The 22567-nt window shown below is 36.8% G+C and overlaps 2 protein-coding genes across 8 annotated transcripts in view; one reads left to right on the plus strand and one right to left on the minus strand.

The window, feature by feature from the left end:
• Positions 1-22567, plus strand: part of LOC138315533 (uncharacterized) — a 263516-nt gene that overhangs the window by 235317 nt on the left and 5632 nt on the right. For all 6 annotated transcript variants that reach the window (XM_069256626.1, XM_069256629.1, XM_069256628.1 and 3 more), the window contains 5 exons: positions 14809-14857; positions 19088-19132; positions 20322-20466; positions 21125-21266; positions 22283-22351. In XM_069256626.1, coding sequence (XP_069112727.1) covers positions 14809-14857; positions 19088-19132; positions 20322-20466; positions 21125-21266; positions 22283-22351 — 450 coding nt within the window. The remainder of the gene's footprint in view (positions 1-14808; positions 14858-19087; positions 19133-20321; positions 20467-21124; positions 21267-22282; positions 22352-22567) is intronic.
• Positions 2337-8733, minus strand: LOC138315530 (integrase/recombinase xerD homolog). Of its 2 annotated transcripts, XM_069256618.1 has the most exons (2): positions 8273-8724; positions 2337-5987 (listed from the first exon to the last, which is right to left on the minus strand). In XM_069256618.1, exons 1-2 carry the CDS (start codon positions 8484-8486, stop codon positions 5002-5004), a joined length of 1200 nt encoding a protein of 399 aa, XP_069112719.1. In that variant the 5' UTR covers positions 8487-8724; the 3' UTR covers positions 2337-5001. The 2 variants fall into 2 exon arrangements, with proteins under 2 accessions (XP_069112719.1, XP_069112720.1); XM_069256619.1 differs by lacking the exon at positions 2337-5987 and having other exon boundaries at positions 6842-8733.

Consider the following 22567-nt stretch of genomic DNA (forward strand, 5'->3'; position numbering starts at 1 on the left):
ATCTCGCATGGATTTCTATCACATAGAGATAATACCCTTATTTTTCCTACAGAAAGTCTCAAGTTGACAAATTTATCTCATTTATGTAAATTAACGTATTTTGATTTAGTCTTGAATTGACAATTAGTTACACCAAAAGTAGAAAGGACAAAGGAAAAATGGTCTTTATAGCCAAGTAGTCTGTATACACAGGTCACATACATGTATATAATGGTCAAATGGGACCCCAAAAATGTGGTCTTAATAAGCAGGTGGTCTTTACACAGAGGTGGTCAACACTAAGGCAGATTACACTAGCTGTAGTTGGTCTTCTTTCAACGATTTGTTTGAACTCTTTTTGATGTTGGACTTATTTGACAAACCATTATTTTCATTTTAAAAATTGAGTGACTTTATTAAATACTTAAATACTTTAAAATAATATATTTCACTTTGGTTGAACAGTTTTACATTTGTTGAACAGTTTTTATTTTGTTCATAATTTGACTTCCAGGATATTTGTTGACTTAAGTTTTGCAAATTGTTTGAGCTCCATCTAATCGCTCTTGTTGATTTTGTTTGAACAACTTAATGGGTAACATTACAGAAGTTTTAGTTTGTTTGAAATTGAAGTTTAATACATCACTTACCGGTATATATATATATACTTATGTCCCTACCATGGTCGATGTTCTATCTAATATTTAAGACCACTATGCATGTCTCTCATGTCTCTTCAGTCTGTGTAATATATTCCTGCCACAGTAGTGCTCTAAGGTGTATTCTCCATTAGGATAAAGACATGGTATCTCACACTGCCATTACCTTGAGCATGTCACTCTGGAGAGAAATAATTACCCCATAGATATATATACTCCGCTGATTTTCTCTGCGTCTGATCACTTTATCATTGCAGCTACTCCTGTAGGCCAAACATGGCTGACATGCTAGATTAAAAATGTGCCTCTAAGCTTCAGATCAGTCACATAGATCATTGCCATTTTGGGATTGTTGAGGATTTCTTGTTTTAACATGTTACTAATATTCTACAATGAAGCCTGTCAAACATGACAGTACTATCTTTGGCTTAACTGCAATATTGCAGCTCTAAAGGTCACTACTTCTAGACAGATAATGATGCCGTCATTAGAGCTATACAATATTGGTGCTTATCACTGCTAATGGGGCGAAGTCAAAATTTTGCGAAATATCATTTACATATTGGTATATATTTCATTGGACAAGGTTATATCTCATACTTTCTAGGCAACATGCTAAAGATACAAACCACAGCAAGGTACTATTTGTTTTACGTACAAGTTTGGCAATCTTTTTAAAGAACACAGCAATTCTAGAGTTTGTGAAATTGACGTTTTGTGAGTGATAAGGTAAATATTAAGAATGATTTGTATACCATGTATGTTAACTTTGAACAGAATTCTTATATATATGCATTTAAATGCATGAAATAATTTGAAACCTAAAAATGTTCATACAAAATTGTGCCGAGTGATTCACTTGGGTAGCTGCTCTACAAGAGTCATTAGGGACCATTTCATACATTGTCTCCAAAAAGCATATAGTAGGCCAGGTATGTATATACTCCTTCTATCATACAGATAATATAAAGATACTATATTTTGTCAGAATGACTGGGTTCACTTGGTTTACTGAACTACCATCTTCTGTACCACGAAATAAGACCTGTAACTGATATTGTTCCTAACATGTAGTGTCATTTCTTTGAAGGGAAGCTTTAACCTCCCTCACCTTTGACCTTGACCCTCTGTTGATGTATAACATGGCTGACCTGATAAACAATTACTAATGAGGATGCACCTGATCCTAGACTATACCAAATGCTTCATGTCTTGGCATGATGAACCGGAAAGTTCACAAAGGCAATTCAATTTATCACACAATTTATGGATCTGAGTACAAAAAGGTTGAAGCAGATCATTAAGACCTACTGTAGAACCAATTGATTCTCTACCCATATTGTAGGCATGAATAACCATTATTTCACTTGATAGATTTTACTACAGAACATTTTCAATTAAACTAGTTAAAATTTCAATTAACTTGGCAGTATATTTCCAATTAATCTGGTTAAATTTTCAATTTACTCAACAGTTCATTTCCAATTTAACTTGTTAAAATTTTAGTTAACATTGCATTACATTTCCAATTAAACTGGTTAAATTTCAATTTACATTGCAGTATAATTCCATTAAAATTGGTTAAAATCGATTTACTCAACAGTTCATTTCCAAATTAAACTGGTTAAAATTTCACTTGATACGTGTAGTACATTATTTCAAGACCCTTATTCCATACAAACAACACAAACTCATTGCTGGGATACGGCCACAGATTTTTTGAACCAGACAGCAGCAGCATGTGCCAACAAGCATATATATTTATATATACCTGAAACTCTACAAGAGACTGATATCTCCAGCCGAATGCCCACTAGCATAGTGTCCAGCAAACAGCAAACTGCTGAATGCTCACCTGCATGGTTACCCGACAAACAGCACCAAGCTGAATGCCCACCAGCATAATGAGCAACAAACAGCAACACTATAGGGCTGTTCCCTGGGAAACCAGGCGAACACAACTCTTGTGTAAGCACACCATGCTGGTGTGCTCCAAGCAGTTGCCTATGAAACACTGTGATGGCTCCCATAGCCAACACCCAAACTTGGATCTATCATCCATCTCTTGCAGAGTTACCTCCCCTTATCACTTTTCCTCCTGAGTTATGTCCCTTGGGAAACCAAGCAGACCTACCCTGGATACCCGTACCACTTAAAAATGAAAGGGGAATTTGCTTATTGACACATGCTGCCGCCAACTTGCCAGAATTCCGCTAATTTATTCAAAACAGCAAACCTGTGACAAAGAAAACAAACAAAACATGGAATTATCATAGTCACTTGATATTCTTTCCCATGTAGATGATGTAGTATCACTCACTTCTGTTAAAGTCCTGTTAATCCAAATGAACTTTGCTATCAATGTTGTTAATTGATGAATTGCACACTTTTTAATCTTTAAAGTAAGCGCAGTTTAATTTTAACTCTTCACCAATTTTTTGTTGTTGAGCACACTGGCATAACATGTCCTCACCAGGAAAAGCTCACACATGAATCGTCCATTAATACGAGACAATAATACTTACAGTCCACTAGCCAACAAAACCGAACACAACTCCAGAATGATTTCTGAAATAAGGCACGCTATGAATCACACTGTACAACGTCCTTGTCAGGTATATGTTTCCAAATATCCAGATAATGACTTGGAGAAAACTGAAACAAAAAGAACTAACAGCAGAATATTGCTTAAGCACAGCATACAAGTTATTTTACCAATACTGTAATAAAACAATGAATGTCAACTAGAAATAGGGGTTGGGAGGGTGGGAATTAAAATTCTCTGCAAGCATGTGCCTCTTATTTGCTAATCTGTCGATGACCGGATGTTAACTTAGCATGCTGGGATAACGTTCTATACAATGCTTTCCTATGCAAAGCGAGATAACTCTAAATTATTTACTACTGTCAAAGGGGGGGGTAACTCCTGTGACCTTACGTATGACACATACTAAACTTCCATAATGGCTTCAATAACTTTGATTACCGTACACGTCGGTAATCAGTATTATTTCAAGACCCTTATTCCATACAAACAACACAAACTCATTGCTGGGATACGGCCACAGATTTTTTGAACCAGACAGCAGCAGCATGTGCCAACAAGCATATATATTTATATATACCTGAAACTCTACAAGAGACTGATATCTCCAGCCGAATGCCCACTAGCATAGTGTCCAGCAAACAGCAAACTGCTGAATGCTCACCTGCATGGTTACCCGACAAACAGCACCAAGCTGAATGCCCACCAGCATAATGAGCAACAAACAGCAACACTATAGGGCTGTTCCCTGGGAAACCAGGCGAACACAACTCTTGTGTAAGCACACCATGCTGGTGTGCTCCAAGCAGTTGCCTATGAAACACTGTGATGGCTCCCATAGCCAACACCCAAACTTGGATCTATCATCCATCTCTTGCAGAGTTACCTCCCCTTATCACTTTTCCTCCTGAGTTATGTCCCTTGGGAAACCAAGCAGACCTACCCTGGATACCCGTACCACTTAAAAATGAAAGGGGAATTTGCTTATTGACACATGCTGCCGCCAACTTGCCAGAATTCCGCCAAACAGAAAGCAAAGCTTACTGCCCCAATCTGGCAACAACCAATGCCCTACGCCCTTTAATTTTAGCAGCTAAAAAGCTATAGCATTTGTTTTCACGAATGTCTCAAGTGCTGATTGAAAATCAGTTATAAATATATCATTACCAATATCAGACAAATGAGTACCATCCTTACGAAACAGGCCTGGACAATCAAAAGATATTTCTGTATGGTGTATGATTTTTTTTTTTTTTTTTTTTTTTTTTTTTTTCCCCAAAGGCTCTCACTACTTTTCTACCTTTCCTATTTATCCGTGCCCGCTTTCTCTCAACTGCTCTCAAATTCCCAGCCCCAAACCAAAACAACCTACACAAAACATCTGACCAGACCAGGACAGTCTTCGGGCATAGCTGGTGGAGCAATTGGATATCATTTGCAATTGCCTCTTGTAACTCAGCACATGGGCGGTCAACTAAATCATTGGAGCCCAAATGTAATATCATCATAGAAGGGGGACCTGCCTGACTCACTGACAACATCTGACGGACCTTAGGGATTAAATCCCGCCAATGCATACCCCGAATACCTGTCCATGTAATGTCTACTTTAATATTCTCAAGACGAAGGTTGTTGTTCAGTCTCTGTATTGCCCTCTTCTCTGCCCAATAAACTAATGAAGACCCAATGATCCACACATCTGTAATGAACTTACAATATTAGCATCTGTCCTACTCTAATTAATTACAGCATATACACAAAAACGAACAACGCTACTGGTAAATTAAAGTATGTCCTTAAATAAGCAGTAATAAACAGCTAACGGCATAACAATGTTGGAGCACTAATACGTATGTATCTCTGAAAACATGCCGACTTCCAGCGGCCCAGCACTTTTATCTGTTCATCCGGAGTTCCCTGCAACGAAGCCGCAGACGCCGCCCCTATGCGAAAACTGTGAGTTTTAAAATTGGCAGCTGGGACATTAGCGAACTGCAATGTTTTCTTCAAAACTGCTGAAAATTGGTAACGCGACAATGACCTTCCACTAGCATGGCAAAGAAATTCACGAGTTAGAGATTTAGGACGTATCCTAAGGAATGCTGATGTTGCCTTAACCGGGCACAATGATAAATCTGGACAAGCACTGATAACCAAAATATGACCCTTACCTGTCTGATCTGTTTTTGAGTGGGTTAGTTTTAATGTCACCTCCTGATCATTTAAAGACACATCTGATAGTCCCACTGCATGATCTGAATTAGCAGTACTAGTAAGTTCACCAACCCTCATAAAACCAAAAAAGGCTAACAGGAAGGCCACACGAAATAAACTTGTTTCATATGTTGAAGTGCAAACAAACGGTAATGCACCTACAATCTTCCTTAAGATATCTAAGGTAATTGGAGCTCGCACATCAGGAGATGCCTTTGTACGCCTATAACCTTCCATAACTTTCTGTACTAAAAATTGTTTTGCAGGATCCCCCCACCCCTTAATTTTGTGGTGGTAACTTATACCTGACAAGTAAGTTTGTGTAGTGCTAGGGGATGCTCCACTGATAGATAAATAAGCCACATATTGTAGCAAATGATTGATAGGCACAGGCCACATCTCAGATAGCCTGTATAACTCTCGGAATTTTTTAAAAGATGACAGGCCTGTACTGTATGCCTGCTTTGTATTATTGGACAAACTACCATGAATTAAAGTCTCAATTTCTAATTGAAGATTTCCCATAGATGGTTTGGCACCACATGTGGCTCCCGTTCTGCGCCTGGAGCTAACTGGAAGAATCTGTCCCACTGCAAACGTGAAATTGAATCAGCAACAGTGTTATCAGCACCAGGGATATGTGAACATTTACACAATATATGTTAAATTTTAAACATCTCAAAACAAATGACCGGACTAGTTTCATAACCAGATCTGACTTAGATGTTAGAGAATTAATGATGCTTACAACTCCTGTATTGTCTGACCTAAACAATATCTTTTTATTAGTTAGTAATTCCCCCCAAACAACTATGGCCACTAAAATTGGGAAAAATTCAAGTAGTGTAATACTTCTGGTTAAGCCCTGATCATGCCATTTGACTGGCCATACTCCAAAACACCACTTACCATTAAAAAAGGCCCCAAACCCCATTCCTGGGCCCCCGGCGCTGTCAGTGTACAAACACAAATCCTGAGAACTCTCCCATTCCTTGTTTAGAAACACTGAAACTCCATTAAAACCCTTAAAGAAATATAACCATGCCTCAATATCTTGCTTGACTTCCCCAGTAACCCGAATGCGATGATGGGGCTGAGTTAAACCCTTAATTGAATTAATTAGACGTCGACAAAAAGTCCGCCCAGGTCTTACAGCCCTACAAGCAAAATGTAATGCCCCAATCAACGACTGCATTTCCCTTAAAGTTACTTTCTGCTTTGAGAACACATTTTCTAGCTTCTCACAAATCTCAACTACTTTAGCTGCAGGGATTTTAATTGTAAGATTTACAGTATCAATTTCTAAACCTAGGAAACATAACACAGTGCAAGGGCCTAATGTCTTTTCCTCAGCAATAGGGACTCCCAGGTTTTCACAAGAAGCTAAGAAACATTCCAATAAATCCTTACATTGGGTGGAACCAGCTTTACCTCCAAAAAGGAAATCATCAAGATAATGTAATACAGATCGTTTTCCTGATTTATTTTGAACTATCCATTCTAAAGCACTTGAAAATTTCTCAAATAAGCTGCATGATAATGAACATCCCATCGGTAAGCATTTATCAAAATAATAATAACCCTGAAGCTTAAATCCCAATAAATCAAAGTCTTGTGGAGATATTGGCAGTAACCTAAAAGCTGATTTGATATCGGATTTTGCTAATAAAGCCCCTTGACCTAAATTTTGGACCAATTCAATCGCCGCATCAAATTTGGTATACTGAACAGAACACAAATCCGAATCGATACCAGAATTAACTGAATTATCTTTAGGATGTGACAAGTGGTGGATTAAACGAAACTCCCCCGGTGTACTCTTTGGAATCAGACCCAAAGGAGAAAGTCTCAAATTAGGTAAAGGTCTTTCCTTAAATGGACCGGCAACCCTTCCAAGATCCACCTCTTTTTGAACTTTTTTAAGGGCCATATTGACATTCTGTCTGACTGAACCTAAATTTAAACAATCAGTATCCTCCCTAATACCTTGATAATGCAAAGGAAATCCCTCTGAAAAACCATCAACAAGCTCCTGTGTGATTTGATGGTTTGGGTAATCAAGCAATTCCTGTTTTAATTTTTCACTATTTATTGGGGTTTTTCCCAGACTGGACACTGCCATGGGGGTTTTTTCCTTGACTGGAACTTGCAGCTGAGGGCCGAAAAGACTTAGTGCACTGCAATGCACTATGGTCAGCAGCACAAATACTGCAAACATGAGTGTACCTGCAGTTACTATACGTGCATTTACCCCTATTGAAGCCAAAGCAAGGTGATGGCTTGGAATGTTTCCCACCCCACTCCTTGTTACCTCCCTTGACCACATTGTTCTTCCCCATTCCACCGGCTTGAGGGGTCATTACCCGGAGCCAAAGGTTTGAATTAATTTGGTTCCATGCTAAACCAGGAGATTGACTAAGACGAGCCCTAAATTGCTCATCATACACTCGCCAACCCCCTGGCACACCCTGACAAGCTGCCCCACGTATTGTTTTTACATACTGCAAAAGTTCCTGTACCTTAGCGGGGAATCTTTCCAAATAAATGGACATATAAATGTGGAAAGCATCTGTCCATTTCTCCACATTTGGTATTTTTTCTTTACAAGTAGGGGGGCGGGTCTCTATCATCCCACTGGATCCGACAACCATCGGCGCACTAGTGCAAAAGTCATTCAATTCTGAGTAGCCCTTTAAAAGAAGGGCCAAATTTATATACTCGTGACCCCAGATTTTTTGTTTTATAGCCCGGGGCACATGGTCACCGATGGAGTCGGACTCCAGGGGGATAATTTCGATCTCGGGGGTAGTGCTATTATTGTAACCATTATCATGTACATTTAATAACATCTGCGGTTCGGGCTCTATGCCCATACCTGTGATCCCATCCTCCACTTGTACCTCCTCTAGCTCTACTACTGGTACCTCTGGCAGCTGACCACGTGGAGTCTCCCTCCGGGTCTCGCCAGCGGCGGTCTCCGTCCTTTTTGGGAGGGGAACTGCTCGCCTTCCCCCTTTTCTTTTCTCTGGGGGCGGAGACAAAGCCACCCCGGGACCTCGCCGCTTCCTAATTCCAAGACCTCTTGGCATACTTAAGAAGTCCGATCAGTACAAATTAAAATTCTCTGCAAGCATGTGCCTCTTATTTGCTAATCTGTCGATGACCGGATGTTAACTTAGCATGCTGGGATAACGTTCTATACAATGCTTTCCTATGCAAAGCGAGATAACTCTAAATTATTTACTACTGTCAAAGGGGGGTAACTCCTGTGACCTTACGTATGACACATACTAAACTTCCATAATGGCTTCAATAACTTTGATTACCGTACACGTCGGTAATCAGTATTACTTTTATTTTTATTTAACAGCTTAAATTTCTCTCTAAAAATGGCCCATCCTGCACTCAATACACCATATACCATCGGAAACATTGTCCATCAAGTAGATTTCCCCAATGCAATCTGCCATAATAGACTGACAATTAACTGGTATGCTGAGCTTTGATCAAATTAATCAATTTCTGCATTACACGGCTTCCATATTTAGAAATTACTCAAAGTCCCTAGCTGACAGAATGTGCCACGAATATTTCCTTTTCTGGAAACATCCTTGCTTCTTTTCATTACTTTTACTATAATAACCCATAATGCTTGCTGACCTTTACCAAAACTATTTCCTGTTACGTAAATACCACGACAACCTGTCCCAGTGGGTGACAGCACTCACACAGCATAACTCCATTTACTGACAAAGTGGTGTCATTACCGTTTTAATTAAAACAAAGCATGTACTACGGTAATAGTGATCTGTGTTAAGTCTGTGCAGTATACAATGTACCTAGTACATTTCACAGAAGCCATTTTTGTGCCTGAAGTAGATCCGCTGACATAAAGCTTTCAAGGTTATACATGTATCTACATTATTATGTATATAGATGTTGCATGTCACGTCACAGTTAAATCCAGAAGAAACTGTCATATAGTAGATTTTGATGATATTTCCAAATATGACTGTCTTTCTGCATTTACATGTACTTTATAATGTGCTTTCAAGAAGCTTCCATGAATATTTTATAGGTTTCATGCCACATAATTTGGCAGTTATAACAATCATGTATAATAGATACAAAGTCTTGCTGAAACATTCCAGAAAAATCACCACGAACAACAGAAGCTACCCCTTGAGATCACATTTTGTCTGCAACCTCTGTATAGAAAAAAATCACATGTCCCTAAAGAACAACTTGTTCTGATCAATCATTATTTGTATTCCTTTATTCTTTGTATTGAGAAGAACCTGAAATAAAGACAACACATTATGTGTCTGCATATCTGCAGTAGAACATTTTTAAGAGACTACTCTTTTCTCCTTTTGTCCCCATAGAATACATGTAGAGCCTTCCTTGAGAAACAAACCACTGTGTCTTCAAAAAGATGAAATAAATGGTTCGTACATATGACAAAAACTTCTCTAAGAGACCTTCTGTTCTATCTAGATGTATACAGAAACATATGTAGCGAAGCCTACTATGAGAGGCTATCCTTAAAGTCACTGCATGAGTCTCTGTGCCCAATCAACATATCCCAACCATTGCAATTAACCTGCCCCATTAGAACCACCTTCAGGTTTCCGCAACATGAGCTGCTTTGAGAGACCACCATCAACCCACTCTCTGCAACATAACCCAAGATATCGTCTGCACAGTACTTCCTTGAGAGACTGTCTGCATAGAGTCCATAGCTTCACTTGCTATGAGACTCATCACCTTTGCACTTTCTAGAACATCTGATCTCTGCAGCATTACCTGCTTCAAGAGAACACCTATCTGGTTTCTGCAGCACAACCTGCTTCAAGACACCACCAATCTGAGTTCTGTAGCATAACCTGCTTCAAGAGACCACTCATCTGATTTATGCAGCATAACTTGCTTCAAGATACCACTCATCTGATTTCTGCAGCATAATTTAATTTCATATGTTACACTCATTTCTATTGGCTAGATCTTTGAGGTTATTTTTCCATAGAGGGAAAGAAATATACGTCAAGTATTATGACGTCATAAATATATCATAGTACAAAACGTTTTTGCAGGGAATTTAAAAGGGGTAGAATCATTGGCCAAACTTATTGGATAAGATATCAATGCGCCACAACTCAATTTGTTTTATTGTAAAAGCAAGTAAATTTACTGAAATTTATGCATCATTAGTACCTGATTGAGTGATCGGAATTAAATTACAAGCATTATTCTCAATATCTTTTGGGGTTATAAAGTCATAGACAAAAAACAGGCAGACATTCTTTTTCATAGACACGAAGCGTCTGAGAAGAATGTTCTTCCGTTTTTTGTCTATGACTTCATAACCCCAAAAGATATTGAGAATAATGCCTAAATAACCTGCTTCAAGATACCACTCATATGATATCTGCAGCATAACCTGCTTTGAAAGACCACCCATCTGATTTCTACAGTATAACCTTCATCAAGAGACCACACATCAAATTTCTGCAACACAGCCTGCTTCAAGAGACCACCGATCTAATTTCTGCAGCATAACCTGCTTCAAGAGACAATGCACACATCTAATCTCTGCATCATAGTTTGTCTCAAAAGAACTTTTATCCTTCTGGTCTGTGTAGCATTACCTGCCACAAAAGACCTGTAACATATCTAGTTTATGTAGTAATCTGCATCTAGAGACCATCCATTGGAGCTTTGTAGCATAACCTGCCACAAAAGACTACCCATATGGTCTCTGTGGCATAATCTACCTCAAGAGACCAGCCACCTGATCACAGCAACATAACCTACCGTCATTTTACCATTTATCTACAGGAAAACTTCTCAGAATAGCTACCTTTTCCATGGTAGCATTGAGACCATTCCTTTTGTTAATGGATAGCATTTTTCTATTTGCTTATTGTCCATTAAAGTAAATATCTGCTCTGTAAACCACAGCACTGAAAGGTTATCTTTACTTAAAGAAGTGTTAAGATAAAATAAAATACTAAAAATCTTCCTTTGTGGCAAAGATAGAGAAAACATTGTTAAAAGAGAACGGCATTTGTAACTACTGCTTTCGCGGAAATAAAAGTACAATGACGATAATAAAGGGTAATTTTGCTTGTTTATGGCTTTGTTTGGGAAACAATAACAAAATCATTAAAATGCATATAACCAGCTTGTAAGAATCATTGACAACTCCAGAATTACTAGTATTGAAGTGATATTGTAATGGTGAGTCACCATGGATAGAGAGTGCCTTGTCATATGTTAAAGTACACGTGTACATCTATATTTAACAAGAAATATCTGAATATCATGCATTGGTCTGCCATTTCTGAATACCATTGCTCTGCCAATGGTTCTTTAATGGAACAACTTGATTATGTGTGTGTCTTTTACATCACAACCTTTTGGAGAAACAAAATTACACGAGAAGCCATGGAAAGATGTTTGACATCATTTTGAATCATTGCATTTGAAAATTTAGAGTCAGAATTCAATGATACGGGAATATAACTTTCCTCAAACTTGCTAGCCATACTGTTAAGTGCTATGTAATCCATGGTCTTTTGGATTTTAATTATCATGACCAAAGCTGATACAGAGTTTGTTTACAGTTCTTGCAGCTTGTAGGTCAAAGGTCATCATCATCAATTAATCCAGTTAGTTTCCATGAGACTGCTGCAGTAATTGCAAATGAAATTTCATATGATCTAAATCTTATTCTCAAAGAATGAAAAAAGGTCATATGATTTAAATCTAATTAACAAAGAATGAATAGATATATTTAAGGTCTTGAAAGTTAATTACAAGAAAAAAGCTACCAGTATATTACATGAGATGTTATCCATAGCAACAACCTACCATCTAATTTTGTTACAAAGTTGATAATAGATTTACATAATTACCAGGATCAGTCAGGTTAAACACCATAAAAATACATGTTTTTTTAATGATTATCATCACCAGGATATTTTCTCTTTGATAATGTCACTGACACGACTTTTTAATAATCAACAAAATTGTTTTCTTCCATTAGAGGAGTACATTTACCAATGATAAAAGAAATACTTTATATTAAACTACTCTGATATCAGGAAATGAGATTTGTCACTGTAGTGGACCCTATACACATCCAATACTGTCACAGTATGGGGATCTGTACAAATTATATACTAGCTATCTGAGTATGCAGCGTTTCTATGATACACACTATAAACTGTCACTGTATAGGACTTCATGCTTAAGGTTTTACTCCTCTGAAAAGTCAAAATTTTCTTGTATTAATTTTTTTTTCTCATACAGATTTTTGGAAATAGGAGTTCATGCCATAAAAGAAAACGAAAAAAAAACATATGTCAGTGTGTTCGTTTTTGAGCTATTGTCGCTCAAAGATACATAGTTGACAAAATATTGGATTTTATGGGAATTTTGTCTTTTTGACCATATACACAAGGGATTTAAGCCATAATTTCCTAATGAGGTGTTTGATATGTATGGATGTTTGTAAAACTTATTTTCCAGTAGTCTTCTTTAAAAATATACAAGTTTTGGATTAGTAAGACTAATATTTTTTTCCGGAATAACAACAAATGCTACCCCTACCCTTTAATTTTGAGCTACAAAATGCACCATTTTCATCCATTTTTGCCAAATTTAACCCTTTATAGAAAAAGTTCTGGTATTAAACTTTTGTTAATATTTTGCATATCAATAGGGAAAGGGTTCTTCTTTCTAAATCAGGCAGAAAAATAGGGGGTCCGTGTGCTTACCTTTTTGTCCCATTTAAATATTTGTTATTTTTCAATATTTTAGAGTAAAAGTGCTAAAATTACCATTAAATGTAAAAATAAAGTGACAAAAGGGTATCATTTCACACATTAATGCTCAATAGTTTAATTATCACCAACCAAGTAAAGATTTACAGCAAAAATTAGCTCGATACATCTAAAAATACTGGCCCAGTGATGATTTAAGTAAAAACAATATCAGTAAAAAATGGTAAAACTGTGGCTCTACTCAAAGTGGAAAAAGACACAATTTTAAAAGGCTGCCAAATGGGAAATTTTTTTAAATCTCCGTATAAAAAAATCTACTAAAAATGGAAATGAAAATATTTTGACAAAATTTGCTACTGGCAACTTGCTACAGATAGTGATAGATTTTATTTGAAAATCTTATAACTTCTTTAATCTATGTCGAAACAAGACTTCAACGGGACTGAAACCTCAGAAGAATACATCCTTATTCATCCTTGTTGCAAATAACCTTAAGACACTGAACATATAATTTTAAAACAAAGCAGCAGTGTAATTCTGCGAGACTGCTAGAAATTAGGCGACCATGTTTATCCATCATCATTTTCAAGTAATAATTAAACAAAGTTAATTGTTAGAGATATGACAATGCACACATCTATATTAGAAGATTTCAATCATCTGCGAATCTGAAGCACATTAAAGTCCTTGCCAATTTTCCTGTCATCTTGAAACAAACATCAGTCGTTTAAGAGTTGAATATGCACAGCAATATGATGATGGTATTTTTAACAAGAGATAAAGACTGCTGTCTGTAATAAAATCAATTTGAGTGCATTTCTGTGTATTGTCAGATAGAACTTGCATCTCCTTGTGCGGTGTTTGGTCGATATGGATGGAGCAATCCATCAATGGGGCACAAGTTTGTACTTAACCTGCTGATACAGCAGGCCTGGCACCATCACAAACATTGAAACACTATGGGGTTTATATAGCTAATATTACTGTCTAAGATATGGGTTTAGCCCAAAATATCTGTTTGCTGCAGAAAAGTCTTTTCAATGACCAATTGAATGTGATCTTACATTTCAAGTGGGTGAGAGTTGGCACACTAAAGATACTATTTTCATTGACCAATCAAAAACTGTTTTAGTGTTTTACATCTATTATTGATTAGAATTGGTTGTTAAAGCAATGAAGGGAACATTTCTTTTCTGGTTTTGTTTTCCAGATTTACTTTATATAAGATATGCTCATTTAGTGGTCACATTTCAATCTCTGGTAGATTTGAGTGTCTTATTTTTTTTAAATATCTTCCTAGAACTAAAAGTAACATTACAAGCCACATGTTATGCTACAGAGAGGATCATTGATTGCTTTATCAGAATGCAGTCAAACCTTGTTGACTCCAAGTCAATAGGACCATGGTAATAACTGAGAATTAGAATATCCAGAATAGGTTAGTTGGGACTTAAACAGGATCTCCAAGATAAATGGGATTTTTTATCTATACAACCATTTGATCAGCTGAAGATTCTCCAATGATTGTTGGAAGTATAGTGAATATCATGTTGCATGATTATCATTTTTGTTGTGTATATAAACCTGCATTTTATGTTCTTTTTTTTTTGTCTTTTCTTTCCAGTCATTCCATATCACAGACAGAAAAAGCCAAGTTTGGGGAACTTTGTCAGGTAAACTAATTACACTGGTTTTGTTATTACAAAATATATACATTTTTTGTTTTACTTCCCTAACTGAACAGCTAACTTCTTATCGGCATTATTTTACTGATCGTAAACAATTTAATGTTTCAAAAGCATCTTAACATGCTACAGGTCTAACATTGTTGGCGTAATCATGTCCCCTGTTTTTATAAACATTGCTCCTATGTGCAGTACCTTTTGTGTTGTCACTATGTCTGTGTGGATTTAAAACTATACTTATTCCCCTCTCAAGAATCCTGTGAATCATGTGATATCCAAAATATATTCGTGTAAAGTTGGTAGAATCTTGTATATGGTTTGGATGACATAGCTGTAGTTTGAAGAAAACTTAGCACAGGCGACTCTCATCAAGATGGAATTAAAAATTGCGTCACTATCAAACTATGTCACTAATATGTCCTTGCTGAGCCCCTGGAACACTGAGGGTAGGGCCAAAAGGATTCTATTTGGCCACAACATATACATATAAATGACTTCTTCACCGAAGCAGAGCTATTGATCTATGATATATGTATCACTATCACTAATTGGGGTAAATAAAATGGTACCAGTTAGGTTGGGCTGACCCACAAGGGGCCTATGGGCCTTCAGGATGAGCTATTAGGGAACAGTATGGTAGCTTACATACCAGTGACATTCAACATTCTTCAAAGGAAACCTGAGGGTCCCAGGTGTCATGTAAAAAAGAGTTATATCACAATTATAGATATGTTAGCTTTGAATTTGTTGTAATCATCTTTTCAAACACATTGCTTTGATATTCCTTTCTTCATTCTTGGTAGACTTATTTCACTTTTGAGATTAAATATAGAGATTTAATGGAAACAACTTTGTGTTGTACACTTATTTTAAGAATCCTAATGCCAAAATTAATCTTCAGACACAAAACGGCATTTATGAAGATTTCCATGCATTCTTAAAATAATCTGAAAATAACCTGTCAAAGGATATTGATTAACAGATTTATCAAGATATCAAAGTTATCAGTGAAATGAAAGAGAGTGGATATGAAAATAATGAAGTCTCTATTGGGAATCCTTTGATATTGATTGACCTTGTAAAGCCATTCAAGAACAAACCTCCTGGGATCAGCCATTATTCTATGTTGTCATATGGTATCACCATCGACAGTAAAAGTAAATATTCTAATCAGAAAACCTTTATTTAGATAAATTGGTCTATTAACATTATTTACTGTAGTGTAGATATCCCTGGCTAGTTATAAAAGCGATAGGAGACTGACATATGCAGAGAATACTATGTACAGGGCCCAAAAGATGGCAATATATTCATGTTTTTGCATATTACTAAACTGGAGAATAGTAGGTCAATATTAGTCACAACTTTCCTGAAAGTCATGCTTTAGACATATGATATCCTAGTATTGATATTGGAATCTATCTGAATAAGAACATAATGTAAACCAAGTTTTACAAACCAATGTCTTTTGAAACAGAAACTATGTAAAGATTTCCATTAGCACCTGTGTGGTTTGTATTTCTACAAACGTAAATCAGTTGATGCTGTACTTGTATGTATTGTTAGAAGTGCCAATTCACCAAAATTACAATCCCTGGAGTACAGCTCCTCAAACGTCATCATCCAGGCCCATCTTCCTTAGAGTATTTCAGCTTATATCCGGGAATGTCTTCAATGTTACAGATCAACAGTGCAATCAATGGCCAAATCGTTGGCTGTCTGTAGATAGATAGACTTTAGGTCTTATTGCTGCCTCCAAATCCAACAGTATGACTTCTGAAATACCAGCCACTGTTGTTTTCCTGCTTCTTCCCTCCACACCAAACACTATCCAAGTTGATTGTGCAGGGGAACGATCTCCACTGGGAAGACACAGAGACCCCATCCAAGCACTGATGTCCCTTGTTAAACTTTCAAACTTCGGTTTCTGTGATACACATGACTCCTCATAGCCTTCCTCCCATAGAACTGCTAGTTTTGCCATGGCCTGCTTCTTTGCTTGCCTTAAAATATCCAGGTATAAATTGATCTGGATGATACCTTGGGCCACCAGTATCCCTACCCATATCCACATTCTCACATGCGTGCTCTCTCAAGAATTACCTTCTAGTGGGCTTGTGTAGAATTTTGTCGTATCAACCAAAGTTATTGAAAGCGCACCCTTACTTTGGTTTAAGGTTATCTACCGTTTCTCTTTTCATGATCTCTACTCGATCTTTTAGCACCTTGTCATAGCATTATTCGTGCATTCCATACTTAAGTGCAGCATTACATGTTGTAAGCAGATGTGTAAGATCTGCACTGTGGTCACGTGCACCCTTGACAGTTGGATAAGCCCCATCTACGGAAGTATGTAAGGAAATACATCGTACACCGGCTGTAAGAGCAATTAATTAAAGATTACATGTCCTCATTTCTCGAAACAATAAAGTACCTCATTATCGCAGCTACAATTAGTAATTTCCATTTTAGTCTGGTTTTGTATAGTTAGTTTCGAAAAGTTGGTTCAAGGTACCAGAAGCCTGACCAAGATAGTTGTTTGTTTGCGGTGACCACCTCACTTGGCTTCCATCTCCGCTGCTGATTTCCTGTTTTATATTTCTTTTCTGTTTACTATTATGCTCCTCAAGCTACATTTGTCAACTGTTCTTACTGCTGCAAATGAAACGTAGTCAGTCCTTGACGGCATGTGCATGATTTACCAGCGATGTCTTTGTGCTTGGGTGTCTCTATGCTAGTTCTATCATTCTATTACACTGCTAGCAGACCACTTCCTTCCTGATTTTCTTTAAAATCCCACATACGTTTAGAATCTTTCTATCTTTGGATTCGGTCACTATTATTATCTGTCTTTCCTTCGCTCCTTTGAACACATCTACCAATGATGAAGTTTGGGGCTCTGTGAGAGAACGGGATGTACAGACCAACACTGACGAAACTCTTGTAGAAATTCGTAAAGGTCTTCTCATCTGCTTGCTGATGGGTATTTCCATTCCCTTTACAGTCAATGTGGTAATTTAACAAGCTATTTCTGACGATGTAGAAGTTATGCTGATGAAGCCATACTTTGAACTAGTCCTGCGTCATTCTGGCTTGCATTGGACTATATCCCCAGTCTCTTGATCGAGTTAAAAACCATCCACTCGTCCTGTATATGCAGCGTGACTTTGTAGGGTTGAGTGTCCTTGCGTATTCCACTGTCATTCTCAATGCTCTGGGTATCCTTTTAGTGTTTGTTTGCTTGCTTTATTTGTCATTTAGGGTCAAACTTAAGATTAAAAATTCAACAATGGTACAACTATTAAAATGTAGTTTAGGGTAAAATGTAGCCAGGTACGTTCTAAAAATATCTGCTTTTTGGCGTTTAAACGGATGTGAATACTATTTTTTTTTCAATATCCGCCTGACCTGGATATGAATTGTGTTAGTCACTATTAGGCCATCCTCGATACTCCAGAGGTTCCGATCACTTACGATCTCTACACCCCTGGACTATCTCATAGTGAAATTGGACCTGGATATGAATTGTGTTAGTCACTATTAGGCTATCCATAAAACCATTGTTGGATTGTAGTAAAATCCCTGAGGATGTCTTAGGGCCCCTGATTTGTCTATCTACTGCTCTAATGATAAGATTTATCCCCATCTCAAAGAAATCTCTTTTCAATACCCGCAACTCTGTTGTGGTGTTTCCCACGGTAAATAAAAAAAACGCTTACAGTTCCTTATTCCTTGTAAAGGTGTGAAACAGTTCAGAGGATGTCTTTCGCTGTTGTACGATGGATACATTGATTCCCTAAACAAAGAGTTAGGTAACAAGTAGATATAGAACCAAAAACAAAAACAAAAAAACTATTTGACAAACAGCTTGGTTGCTTTTAAGCCCGTGTCAAAATTAAACATACTTAGAAATGGAAAAAAATGTGGCTTTTGCTCATATTCACGTCATCAGCGGTCAAAGTAGAGCTTGAGTTTGAATTAACCACTCCTATATCGGGCAAATCCCTAACATCGTGTTTTGGCGGAATAAGGCCTAATGAAATTTGTCAATGGTCATATGATATAAATGTCCTTTTTATTGTTTAGTTATACAAAATAAGGCCTAATGAAACTGGTCTATGTTCATGTGATATAAATGCTCTTTTTAATGTTCAGTTATACAGAATAAGCATTAATGAAATCGTTATATGGTATATAATTATTGTTTTATCGTTACAGTTTGCTCCTGGTCGTTTATGGTTTGCAAGATATGTCAACTCTCAGGTAAGTAATTCCTATAAGTTTGGACTATTTTTAATTACTCTGTAGTATTTTTGTATTTCTTGTGATAGATTGTATGTATAACCATTTCCATGATGATCTATATGCCAAAATCTCAATAACCCACCATTTTTAGGAATCATTTCTTCTGCAAATTATAACAAGAAAACCGTAAATAACACGAATACAAAGCTTCCCGAGTATCAGTCTATATCAGGACGTTGAGACGGTGCTTAGTGAGAATTGTCCCAGTGGAAAAGGAAGTCAGAATACATGTGGATGGATAATTAATTTTGGCAGCTGTGGACTGTATTCTTATTTCTCGTAACTGGTCGGAACGGTTTCCAACATCAAATTTGTCCCTAGACTGGCCTAAGATTATGTTAGCTGTATGAAAAAATACCTTCAGGCTTTCCCGTGGCAATGCACTATACACGTTAAAAAACACTAACAGACAATACACGACAAACAGACAGGACACAGCGGCTTGAACCTGTCAGTTTTGCCTATTATAGACAGAAAGTCAGGCAGACAGACAGAAAGTCAGACGGACGGACAGATAGACAGACAGTAAGACGGGCAATTATACTGTAATTGTCATTATAAATATTTATTTTTCGTAAGCTAAACTTTAAATTTGTTACCCAAGTCTAATTTCCTAGTTCCAAATTACGAAAGAAAGTAGAAAATTAGTGATATCCTATATTACAGGATGAAGAATCCCTGTGACTATATTTGTTATTTTGATCTTGCTAGCAGAAACCAGAGTAATTCCAAAAGAGAGTTTGATGTCAGGTTTTATCAACTTACATCTCTTGAACCCCTGTTTTGTTATGTATATGTCAATACAATGAATATTTGATGCAGGCTGTGGTGATGATGAGAACGATGTACCTCCAAAATGGTTTCAGTAAGATAACAGGAGTTTTTGTGAGGTCAATAGGTCATACCGTACATCTGGTTTTGACTAATTCAGATGAGAAAATAAATGTTCAACGAATTATTTTGTATTTTTACGATATATTAAAAAGAGAATCTGTAATTTATCCATGATTCATATTCCTTAAGTTACCGTTTGTTCCGTAATACTGAGCAATTGTTCCATATTTTCGTTTTTGAAACTGGTACCAAGACATGTTACCAATCTGACGTATTGAAAGGTATTTGATGTTTTATTTGGTTGTTGTTTCAGAGAGTCCACAACAAGAATGTATCAGAGCAGATATTTTTCCAGTTGGTGCAGTACTTCGCGGTTGTTCTGTTCGAATGTAACGAAGCTGAGGATTTTTCACCTGCGAAGTCCCTAATGAATATGTGCTTTACCTTCTTCTATGAAAGTAAGAGCATATATACTATCGGTATATCTGTAAATGATATGTTGATGTAAATGATAACTCATATTACATTACACTACAAATTGACTGCAGTAATTTCATTAAACCATTCGTAGTCAGCTTAACAATGAAGCAGATGACAACTCTTTAAATTTATATTGTAGATTGTTTTTCAGCTCAATGCTTGAGAGTACTAGCATAATGTTTAAAAAGAAGTTAATTTTGTTGTTTCATTTCGTACGAAAGTAGCATTCTTTCACTTTCATATTTTTCTAGAATAATAAACATCATTCAGATTTCAAACAATTGGAAGTGAATATATACATAACAATTACAAGGAGAAACATCTGATGGAAAAGGAAACGTTTTCAGCTTTATCAACTACATCCAACATTACAAAAGTCAGAATATCGTGATGGCAACAGTTACAATGTTAACCATTAGTGGCAGCACAAATCAATTAAGAATAAGAATGTCTTGAAGTTTTCCCTAAAAGTACCCCAGTCTTAATGCATCAGCATCTCTTGAACCCATATGATTTCAATTACTTTGTTTAAAACTTGGGTTTCACGTTAATAGCGTTGTTGCTAATGACATCAATTATGTAATAAAACAATAAAGTTACTGCACCAAGTTAACATTGACTTTTGTAACTACAAAGGTCACCATGGTAACGTGAGCGGACGTAACTTCCTGTACAGTTTTCTACGAGAACAACCAATATGGCAGTCACTAAGGTTCTGGAACGCCGCCTTCTTTGATGCTGTACAATGTGAACGTGCCCGGCAGCCAATGTGTACAAGGTACATAGCGATCTCGGTTAAATGGTATCGGTTGTTTATAAATCTAAAAAAACAATAACCAATTTATGAAATCAAATTTATACCCGCTCTCATAAGCCAATTTGCCGGTTATGGAATAATACATATACATGTATTTCAAAAATATTTTTGATTATCATTTTTGCTAAACACTTTTTTATCACAACACAGACTGAGATTACACCAAAATTGTATATTTTTGCATATGACATTTTGGATATCCATTTTCTGTGTGTTCTACAGGGCCTTAATTGTTTTTGTGATAATTTAGGCATATGTTCCTTCTGTTTGGTTGGTAATATTGCCCATTTATATACACAATCTGAGAACAGAATATGGCTCTGTGCGATTCGATTGGCTTTGATGGTCGTTCCATAAATCAGGCCTGCACTTTCTTGACAGTCCTTATGAATATTCATCTGCGTTCTAAAGCCAGGACTGGTTGCAATAATTGTCATTGTTTAAACCAGACTTCTCTTGTGCGGATTTCGTTTATTCGGAACAACCGATTCGGCCGTTGGTTAAAGTCATTATTTCAAGTATAAATCCTGACGGACTTGCAGTTTTTGAAACAGGCCTGTGGGGCTTTGTCAAGGCTCGGCTGAAACAACTTAAAATCACCAGACCCGTCTTTAATTGATAAACAAACAACTAGGTCCAACCAGTCAAACCGTTTAATCGAAAACGATCCAGTAGTCTCCGCTTGCTTTAAACAGATCGTTCATTGATTTTGACCTTCAAAGCTAACCATGACTTGTCGGCCGTAACTACTGTGTATTTAATTTTCATGCAAATGGTGATGGCATATGCCTTAGAATCAAACATATTTGTTCCGTGTAAAAGTTCTTAATGGAACTATTTTTTATTGACGTTTCTTCTTTGATATTTTCATATCGTTGTTGAAGAAATAGTAATAGGAATGTCTTATCAGTTTTGAATGCATGTTGAGCATAGATTTCACACACAAAAAATACACTAAAAGTTATTTTCACTTACAGTCAAGAAACGGACCAGGCCCAAACAGACGATAAGCAGTTCCAGGAAAATATCACATTTGGCCAGCTCGGGTAAGGTTGGAATTGGTCTTTTTATGTATGTCGTCTTGATCCTATCATTACCACTCATCGGCTCAATAGGACCCACATGAAAAGGACATAGAATGGCAGAACTGTTCATGTTAGGAGATTTGCTTTGTTAAAGTCTATTTCTTCTTTTGCTATGCAGTCCGTTGTATTTGTTGGTTTCAATTCTACATAATTCTTCAATGTGATTCGAGCGTGTCG

This window comes from Argopecten irradians, chromosome 2 (genome assembly GCF_041381155.1).
Source record: "Argopecten irradians isolate NY chromosome 2, Ai_NY, whole genome shotgun sequence".
NCBI classification, from domain to species: domain Eukaryota; kingdom Metazoa; phylum Mollusca; class Bivalvia; order Pectinida; family Pectinidae; genus Argopecten; species Argopecten irradians.

Excerpts from the sequence above, each read along its gene's own strand:
- LOC138315530 (XM_069256618.1), bottom strand. The coding sequence starts at position 8,486 with ATGCCAAGAGGTCTTGGAATTAGGAAGCGGCGAGGTCCCGGGGTGGCT. Across the intron at positions 5,988-8,272 it reads AGTGGAGGATGGGATCACAG|TGGGACAGATTCTTCCAGTT; the intron begins GTATGGGCATAG and ends TCACGTTTGCAG.